This window comes from Montipora foliosa, chromosome 6, assembly GCF_036669935.1.
Source record: "Montipora foliosa isolate CH-2021 chromosome 6, ASM3666993v2, whole genome shotgun sequence".
NCBI lineage: Eukaryota > Metazoa > Cnidaria > Anthozoa > Scleractinia > Acroporidae > Montipora > Montipora foliosa.
In genome coordinates this window covers 21,967,425-21,977,424 of record NC_090874.1, presented here as the reverse complement: position 1 = coordinate 21,977,424, position 10,000 = coordinate 21,967,425, and the positions used below count along the sequence as shown (strand labels likewise).

General features: G+C 36.8%; 1 protein-coding gene across 1 annotated transcript in view; it reads right to left on the bottom strand.

Annotated features, from left to right (window-relative positions):
- The window catches only part of LOC138005191 (golgin subfamily B member 1-like), a 114,962-nt gene that overhangs the window by 94,417 nt on the left and 10,545 nt on the right, over positions 1 to 10,000 (bottom strand). Inside the window, exons 5-13 of the mRNA XM_068851454.1 lie at positions 9,502 to 9,558; positions 7,793 to 7,870; positions 6,423 to 6,482; positions 6,052 to 6,132; positions 4,312 to 4,440; positions 3,714 to 3,797; positions 2,738 to 2,800; positions 2,187 to 2,246; positions 140 to 208 (exon numbers count right to left, since the gene is read on the bottom strand). Coding sequence (XP_068707555.1) covers positions 140 to 208; positions 2,187 to 2,246; positions 2,738 to 2,800; positions 3,714 to 3,797; positions 4,312 to 4,440; positions 6,052 to 6,132; positions 6,423 to 6,482; positions 7,793 to 7,870; positions 9,502 to 9,558 — 681 coding nt within the window. The remainder of the gene's footprint in view (positions 1 to 139; positions 209 to 2,186; positions 2,247 to 2,737; positions 2,801 to 3,713; positions 3,798 to 4,311; positions 4,441 to 6,051; positions 6,133 to 6,422; positions 6,483 to 7,792; positions 7,871 to 9,501; positions 9,559 to 10,000) is intronic.

Here is a 10,000-nt window from a genome sequence, read left to right as displayed (position 1 = left end):
ACCCAAAAAATCAGAAGGTTGTGACATGAAATCCTTACCCCAACGGTCAGTTTGACTGTTTTTATTTGTTTAAATGCCACTTTGGAAAGTAAAGTAAATGAAATCAATTTACGCTCATATACGTAATAAATCAACTTACTGATAACTGTGACATTTCTTCTAGCTCAAACTCCAGCAAGTCTCTCTGATCTTTCAGTTCCCTTATGTCCTTTAGGCAAGCAATCAAACACAAAATAAAGACTTCGGTGGAAATTAAACCCATGGCTATGCAAATGAGAAGCAAACCTTGAGATATCAAGCCACAGTCATGCCAGTGATCAAGCCGGCACAATAACATGTTTGTGCACAGATGCTCTGGATTCCAATTCAGGGTCATACACAGAGAGTCCACATAAAAATGCGCGAGGACAATAAGTTATTATTCAGAAAAGAATCAACTTAGCAAAAAGCAGTTTTTATATTCCCTGCCAAACAAATGCCAAATGCACCAAAGTCCCACAGGAGAGGCTTAAAAAGACATTTCCCAGTAACAGAAGAAAAACACTTTGGAAACAGACTCAAGACCTCTTCCTCAGTTAATTAATGAGAGTAAAATGACGATTTATGCTGTTCTCCGCACCTTTATGGACAACAGAAGTAAAAATAACGATTATCATATGCATTGTGAGGGTGGATAGCGCAGGGGACTTATTGAGGGGGGGGGGGGGGTGGTTAATTGAGCAAAACACATTACGTTACACCATTACACTTCCCTACTACCTGTTTTGGACCAGGGTAATGACCAACTAATATGGAGATTTGAGTGCTATTATAACTTTTGGACAAAGTTTTTTTAAACACTTTTATTCACTTGTGGGAACCTTGAAATTTATGAAGCAAAAAAAAATTAAAAGTCATGCACCTGACGACCAAAAACGAAGCCGAACTTCCAGGACACGAATAAACCATACCAGATTTGTCTGTCCACATGAAGAGTTGGCGTAGTCATTTATTAATTTGGTTGCGAAAAAAGATGGGGGAGGGGGGGCAGGCGAGATTGATGGACAATTTAAGGAAGAAGATAAGTGGACTTGCTCTGGGGGACTGACAAAGAGAAATACAGAAAGCATTACAAGCCATTAGAAAAGATTAACAACGAGCCAAAAGCATTTTCATGGTAATTAGGGTTTAGCTTTAAAGGGGCTAGGTCACGCAATTTTAGGCAATTTCAGCACTGATCGAATGGTCATAGAATTAACTAAAATATTAAAATAACTGTTCAAAACTATAGAAGAACTCTAACAAAACACAGGGAAGCCAAGAAAGAACATGGATGGACAAAACTGAAGAGGATTGAAAAGGATTGAATTTGGGTAAATTTGAAAAACGTCAGCCCACCTTTTTTCAAATTTATATCAGTCTATATCAAAATGTCATTTACAAAGCTGGAAAATCATTCTCAGTTGTTATGTGGCCGTGATTTTGCAAATGAAAGACTCTTGCTCTGCCAATTCGACGTTTAGAGCTCATAATTAACAAAATTAAACAAAATTACCTAAAATAGCGTGACCTAGCCCCTTTAAGTGATAACATCAGTGTTAGTGTATGTTTCACGCCCAATGATGTGTAGCTTTCATTACTTCTAGTTTCTTAGGTCTCACATTTCTTGTATCATGTCGTACTCAAATAATTTACTGTTTTAAGAGTAACTTAATGACTCATTCCATATATCATCTGGAAGGCTAGAGATCATCTCTTACAAAAAAAAATCTAAGGAATCATTCACATCTCGGAGACTAAAGTAAGTTAACTTTTTTCCAGTTTTAGAATAAGATTTCTCCTTTATCGTTTGGTTTTAAGTGTCTTTTATTTGTTCACTATTCAATTTTTCTTTATCACGTGATTAGCCTTAGATCTTACAGTTTACAATGTTGTTTAAGGCACTTTTTTGGTTATTGTATGTTTTAGTTCGAACCAGATAAGAACACAAAAGAATACGATGTAACACACAAGTCTCAACCACACGGCCTAAGGAATTATAATTTCTATTTGCTGCTGTTTCGAATCGAGGATCTAAAGCAAGTTCTGAAATAAACTGTGTAAACTGTGGGTTTCGAATCAGCCTCTGTTCCAAGACACTGTTGGTTGACTTGGCTTTGGAAAGCATGCTTTGCTCCCATTCTGTCTGCAATCCCTTTATAACCTACCTCAGAGTGCTTAGCCAGTTCAGCTTGTGCATGATCTCTATCTTTCTCTGCCTGTACCAGCTATATGTATAAAATAGAAGAGTACACAAAGTCAGTGGTCATAAGAACAATAAAGATTAATTTGGTAAATGCCAATAAGATCCAAAGTTGATGTCAGACTACTTGCTACCAATAATAGCTCCAACTACAGCACAGCTCAGAGTGGTAACTTCAAATGATAATTCAATTTTATTACTATTACAACAGCAACAGTTTATTTGCATTCATCTTGCCTTTATTATTACAATATTCTCTTTTTCAATTATTGACCTAAAGAAGAGTATTAGCTGCCTAGAGCCATGAGGGCTAATAGAACCAGACATGACGCTACATTACAGCTGAAGCAAATACCCTTGGGAAGTTGAAAATGCATCCGCAACTGAAGTTGGCTGCTTGCATGAACACTGTGTAAAGGTCATAAGAAAGTACCCGGTACTCAGTGTACATGTCAATAAATGAGAACGTACCGTCAATTCAATTCACTATTGCAAAATTACCTTTTAACAAATTACCTTTTGGTATAAATCCTTGTTGTCTTCTTGGAGCTGTGACATTTCCACTGAGCCAGCTGTGCTCTTTTAAAATCACAGGATTTCATGAGAAAGTATCAGTAACATAGCAACTAGCTATTGAAAATGATTCGCTAATTTTAATTGCAGTGGTTAAATTGACTAGCGAAAGTAATAACAAAATTGTGATTGCTACACTAAATGTAGCTTGTTCATCAGACCTCTTTTATTGCACTATGATATCATTGATATTATCATTTCCTGAAGTAATAATAATTATTAATTAAATAAGGTTTTAGTTAGACGATGCTCAATTTAAAAAGTTGCACAAAATTTCCACCAGTTTTCATGAATAATTAGTTTAAAAGACATTTAAGTGGATACTGAAAGTGCTTTTTGGATACATGTACATGTAGATACCAACAGTCTGTTGTTTTGAGAAAACAACAAAAACTTGATTGAAATGGTTCTAAATTAAGGGTAATCAGGGTCCAGTTCTTTAAAGAAAAGTTTGCACATGCTAAACCTTTGTTAGGTCTGATTTGAAACCCAGGGCTATCAAAATGACTTTAGGTGAAGGAGACAAAGTAAATGGTTAGGGGATCTTTAAAAGCCAGCAAAGGCTCTGAAACTCATAAAATAGGTAGTAAATACAATCCATTGCTGGCACATTTTGGCGACCCGGGCTGAAAACCTCTGGTTGTCAGTGATATAAAATTTATGCTGGTTTACGTGTAACAATTTCTATAATTATAGTAATAATTAACACCCTGGGACTGTCATCAAGGATGACACTTGTCTTGCTACCACTGACTTATCTCTTGTGTTTGTCTTTTGGCATTGGTATTGTTTTCATCTTTAGGCAAAACGTTTGTTAAACTCATGAAGATGCAATAAATAGATTAAAACAATCAAAGCCTTGCTCAAAATCAATGATCAAGAACGAACAGAAAAACAAAGATAAAGGTTCTGCAATCACCTGCCCACTGTAGTCTATCATTCGCTCCAGTTCATGTATTCTAGTTTGGCTCTCCAGCAAATCTGACTGAAGCTGCTGTTTCTCCTGCATTAAAAATAGATGTGAAAGTATTTATAAAAATATAATACATGTAGTCTATCAAATTTTCCCATTTGAATCATAACCCGCTCAACCTTTGCAGACCTACAAGAACTAGAATGTTCTCTAACATACATGTAAGGACTATTTTCTGAATCAGTATAATTATAATTTTAACCAGATTATGATACAGTGCACCCATGACTGTTGTATTTACGTATTTGCGAAGCTTTGCATGCTTTGTTCTAGGTTAGATTACCAGGAAGCAAGGTCAATCTAAGCCAGAAATCATATTCTTCAAATTCCCAAATGAAGTGACTGCAACCGTTTTCCTGTGCCACATGCACATGGCCTCTCCTGTACATTACTATGGCCAAGGCAGCAAGTTTCTACAAAAACTCTCATATAACTGTGTGGGCAACCTGGGTTCTTGAAGCCTTGGTTGGTAGGCAGAAACACATGAAACAAAGTCAGGTATTTCAAGAATTAAACTTAAGAACAGCATTTACAGTTACTGTACCATTTCATCTCTTTCAGCATCTACCGCACTACCAACATGGGCTTGCAAAAGTGCATATGCTCGCTCTAAAGCCAATAATTCTTTGGCAAGCTTCTTGATTCTTTTGCTGTCTACATCATCATTGGTTGACTGTCAATAATAAAGAGTAATGAAGATATTGTTAAAATCCGCATCAAGAAGTTTAACAGTGCTTAAGTTCTAAATTCAAGAATTTAGGTGTACTAAACTCCACACAATTAATTAAAAGAATTACATGTAGTATTTTAAACTATCTGTTTTCTATTAATAATGTATCTAACTGGTCCATGAATTATTTTTAGTTACTCCTATTGCTAACAATATTTCATGCAAGTTAACAAAAATTGACTTGAGCTCACCTGACACATGTACACTCTATAATTGACTAGTGTACAGTTTACATGTAAAAGCAGTAATCTAGCCTTAGTTTCAAGAATAATATTTGCAAACATATATTAACAACTTCTTGGAGTTTTATAAACTGTTAGCTCCAATAATGTTTTCAAAGATTTGCTTATATACTTGATCAAGGTTCAACTTTAAAGAAAGTGGTTGTACAAAAATGGAACTTGAAGCTTACTACCAGTGTACTACAAGTCAAATGATTATCTAGAAAAAAAGTTAAAATTCAACTACAATCTAGCAAAGTGATGTTTTGCATTTGCAGTAAAAAGCACTTTCCCTTCCTCGGATTTGCTTGGTGTAAATTAAGAAAAGAAACAAAGGAATGGTGGTCATGCACAGACAACAGAACAAATTAAGACAAGCTAAGTTGGACAATAAATTGCTTCAAAGGGGTCAAATTATATCATCCTGATACACTTACATGTACTGCACGATTCTAGAAGATTACCTCAAAGAATTATCAAGTTCTCAAAGGTACCAACTGAAGCCAATTTTATGCAAATACTGTAAACTCAGTAACTTATGTTGTCAAGCTACACTGTATTTTCTGTTTATATTCACAAGGAATGTCAATGTTTACTTTGTCCGCAATGGCATGAACAAAGTGAAACTAAAACCCTTTATTAGTGACAACACTCTACAAATCAAAAGGTCCATTTTCATATCTATTTTAAATAAATCCATAACCGACCCTATGCAAATGCATGAATTCACACTTAAGCTTGTTATGTTTCATTTGGAATCTTATAAACAAATTGATGGTGTTTCATCAGATATCTCAGTCATTAAATGAGGGCAAATGGTTAACAATAGCTGCTTGAATCTCTGAGACACCAACTTTGTAATTAGAAACTGTTAAAATGGATAGCAAAATTATAGCCTACATAGAATAAAGAATTGTACAATGAGATGGCAAACTACAGGTCAAATGCTCTTGCTTGAGATTTGAAACAGACGGGGACAATCTGATTTTCAGGGAAAATTAACAGGGAATTATGAAAATTGGATCATTCTGCTTCTTGACATACAAAACTCGAAGGCCATATTATTGGGAACTGACAGATACTGTACCTGCATCCAGTGATAGTTTGAAAGTTCTCAATTTACTTGTTTACATAGGTTCATTTGCATGAGTTCAGGATGCAATTAGTACAATTTGATACTATTTTTAATAATGACACTACTCACTTGGTGAACTGAACTCAGCCTTGTTACCAGGGTCTCTGTTCTCTGCCTCTCTTGTCCTTGAGGAGAAAGACAATGACAAAGGAGGCAGAGAAGAGACACCCTGGAAACTACAGGTTGAACTGAACTAACCATTTCTGAAGCCTCACTGAAATCAGAATGAACTGACAATGCATCTTCATCTTCCACTGATGGAAAATCAGTCAGGGTGGACTGAAAAATACAATAATTACAAAATTAATAGTGTGTACCCATTATTTCAGGTGATGATAACCTTAGCCTTAATAATACTTAGTAATACTGATAGCCTTTATAGTAATACTTATAATGGTGAACAGATGTAAATAAAATTAATTAATTTTAAGATGTCTATTATTTTCAACTAATACACAGTAGTTTGAGCATTCTTCATTTGGATGGAATTACATGTGTACACTACGTACATGTAACACAGGATATGTATGACTTGTGATAAAAAAAATAATCAAAATGACATGACTCACTGTTTGCTGTCTACTCTTTTTCCTCCTGCCCCTTAAAAGTTCAATCCTTCTGTCCTTGTCCTTAACATTACAAAATAAAAACAGTGATCATTATCATTATTTAAGTAGGCGTCAAAGAAAGATTAATGAAGAGAAAGGGTTCTTCTTTGCACAGAAGTACAAAGATTTTCAGAGAATGTACACGAAAGGAGCTCAGAGAAAAGGTTTTTGTGCAACATAGTGTTAGGCTCCATGCATTGTTGGCCAACAACTGCCAACATTGTTGGGTGTTACCGGACCAGGGGCCCATATTTTCTCGAAAGTCCCGAAATTTTACGGGCCATTTTCAGGCCTTTGCATCTCAAGAACAGAGAGGATTTAAGTCGTCAAATTTCACAGTCATTTTCCTTTTTGTTACCTTGAAAACATGTTAAAAGATCGGCTTTCCAAAACAAGTGGTTGGCAGTTTCACAAATGGTTTTTTGAGCCCGAAAAATTTTCGGGACTTTTGAGAAACAGGCCCCAGGTACAATTCATGTTCCACCCATTTGCACACCCTGTTAATTGTTTGTTGGGAGTTGTTGTGCAAGGTTTGAAACTCAGGTCAAACTTCTAAGCCCAGCAACTCAGGGACCGCTGAGCATATTAAATTATTTTGTATTGGGGCGGCTAGCTCACGGGAAGTGAGCAATCACTGAAGGCGTGAGCTTCTCTAGGGGGGTTGGGGGCATGCTCCCACAGAAAACTGAAATTTACAGTCTCTGAAATTGCTGGAAATGCCTCTAATTTTAATAATCACCAAAAAAAATATCTGCCATCTCATTTTGGGTCTCCATTTTGTCAGTTTATTGGCTTTTTAAATGTCCGAAGTGGCAGCAACTGAAATAGGTTTCCACAGATTCCTCTTTTTAATAATGACACATCCTTTTCTTTTTTTTCAAAAAAATAATACAATATTTTTGAAAAAATTATTGGGGCAGCTACATGTAGAGCCGTCCAGCTACCCCTCCTCCGCAGTCCCTGCAACTCCCAACATAGAACGGGTCCATGAAGGGGCCGATAGACCGGATCCACAGGGGTGGTCCATGGACCTGAACTCCATGACTTGTTTTGTGTAATTAATTATGTCCTAAAGCAGCCCCATAGGGGAAGGTCTGGTCAGAGTTTCATGCAAAGGCTTTAATTCAATAATTATTGTTGACTTTTCGATACTGGTCACTCAGATCATATTTAAACAGAATGGTGATCTAATTAGATGCTGTTCTATGAAAATGTTGCAACATGACAGCTTACAGATGAAGCTGTGATCATGCAAGAGTTCACAATTTGATTTGGTCAAGTGAAATTGCAATGCATGGCTGAACACAATAAAGTTATCAACGAAGACATACCATCAAGTCTTGTTTCAAGTCAGCTATTATTCTTGTCTGTTCTCTTAACTGTGCTCTCAAATTATCAAGGTCATCTTGCTGCAGAAAGGAAGCATGCATACACAGGTCAACTATTTCCTGGAAGATTAGTAGGCATTGCCCAGCAGTATAATAATGATAACAACAACAATAATAATAATAATAATAACTATAGTAACTGTTTATTTTTCATGACAATGGAAAAAAAACAACCCCAAACTACATGTACCATTGGACCAGCATAAACAATACATAATTATATACAGTGTACAACTCTCATTAAAAGGTAAAGTCTCTGCTTAAGAGCCAGAAGGCTCATCAGGCCGGCGCTTATCTCCGGTTTCTGCAGCATGAAGCGACTAGGAGTATTTATACTCCCCCCTGGATGGGATGCTAGTCCATCGCAGGGTTACCCCCAGCATTACGCCGGTACCCATTTATACGCCTGGGTGGAGAGAGGCACCGTGAGAGTAAAGTGTCTTGCCTAAGAACACAACACAATGTCCCTGGCCAGGACCCGAAACCCAGACCACTCGATCCGGTTTCGAGCACACTAACCATGAGGCCACCGCGTGCTAAGGCAATTGTATATATTAATTTTTGTAAATTGGGTCTAACAGTCATTGCTATGAACCATCATGGTAACCATGATTATAGATTTTAACATCTGACATCTAACAACTGAAATGGGCACCACAAAAGATAATATCATAATTATCATAAAGAGAGGCTAAATACAGAGTGTTTAAAAATACAATGTACATACTTAAACTGATAAACATGTTGCAAATATCATTAATTTTGTGTAACTTAAGATTTAAGCTCAGACACCTGCAACTACAATGGGTGTAGCTAGGGCTTCAGTAAGCCCTAAATTATCATAAATTACGTAAAATGCCATGTGGTACAGACTCAAATAACAAGGATCAATATTCTGGCATTTACACCTATTGTCAACAAATACACTCAGTCTGATCATCAAGCAGTAAATACAAAACTTAATGTACAAAGAAGGCCTGATTGCAAAACTTGTCTACCATTCGAGCAACCTGATGACACAAAGGCTTTTCTCTTTACTATAATTGATAACTGAACATTTGCGGTCAAGTCACTGAAAGTGCACACACCAACTAGTCAGTAAAATGATACTTGCTCTCCTTGAAAGTGCATTTAACTAGTAATGTAAGAAAATAAATTATTGGGGATCTGGATAATGGAGGGGACATGTAGTTTTTGACTGCTTAACTCACTGAAACCTCAAACACCCTTGGACGCCTTATAATAAGAGCAACAGACCTACAGTCCCGGACAAAATTGTTGAAACACTTTACGATACCTTGCCCTCATACAAATGTTGTTTTGGCAATTGGGCTCAGACACTGGCGTTAAAAAAACATTGTGAGGGGAGAGTGAGCTGCGAAAGGTTCAGATCTGTATAGTCGTGTACTGTTCCAACGAATTTTGTCACAGACTGTAGCTGGTAAAAGTGAAATGTAATAATTATGTAAATCATGCTCAAATTAATTTTCTGACCCTTCAGACACCACTGGGACCTGGTGTGAACAATAAGAAATCTGGAATAGTACTAGTCCATTGATTATCAGTACTGCACTGTACTGGATTTCCCAATGATTTTTAATGGCTCTTATCCCACACAGCTCTTAATTTTACAGGGTGGAGTAACTACTCACTTCCTTTGCAGCATGTCCTCTTGGTTTTACCACACCATCCCTCTTCGAGTGTTTCTTCTGTGTAAATGAGAGTTTTACCCAGTGAAAAACACTGTACATCCTTAAGAGTAGTTCTATGGCTGATTTTGTGATAATTTGAGGCATGTCAACAGGGTTTTCAATAAGAGCTCAAGGCTGGCGAAATTCACCAGCTATTGCACATGAACTAGCCAGCTACTTTTCCTTAGAAATTACCCTAAATTTTATGAATAATGTTAGAAACATTCGCACAGAACATGACACTTGGATAGGCCAAGTTTTGTTCATGAAAAACAAGAGACGCCTGAATTCTGAGTAATTTCTGCAGTGCTTTCTGTTTCCCTGTCCATGTCAAAGGCATTGATCGAAGATCAAGCACAAACATTGTTGAGGCAGCGGCCCAGCAATCCAGTACAAGGTGCAAGGTGCCTGATTTGCTAACTAAATTTGAAGGGTAACAAGATGGCATTTTCAGTCATGA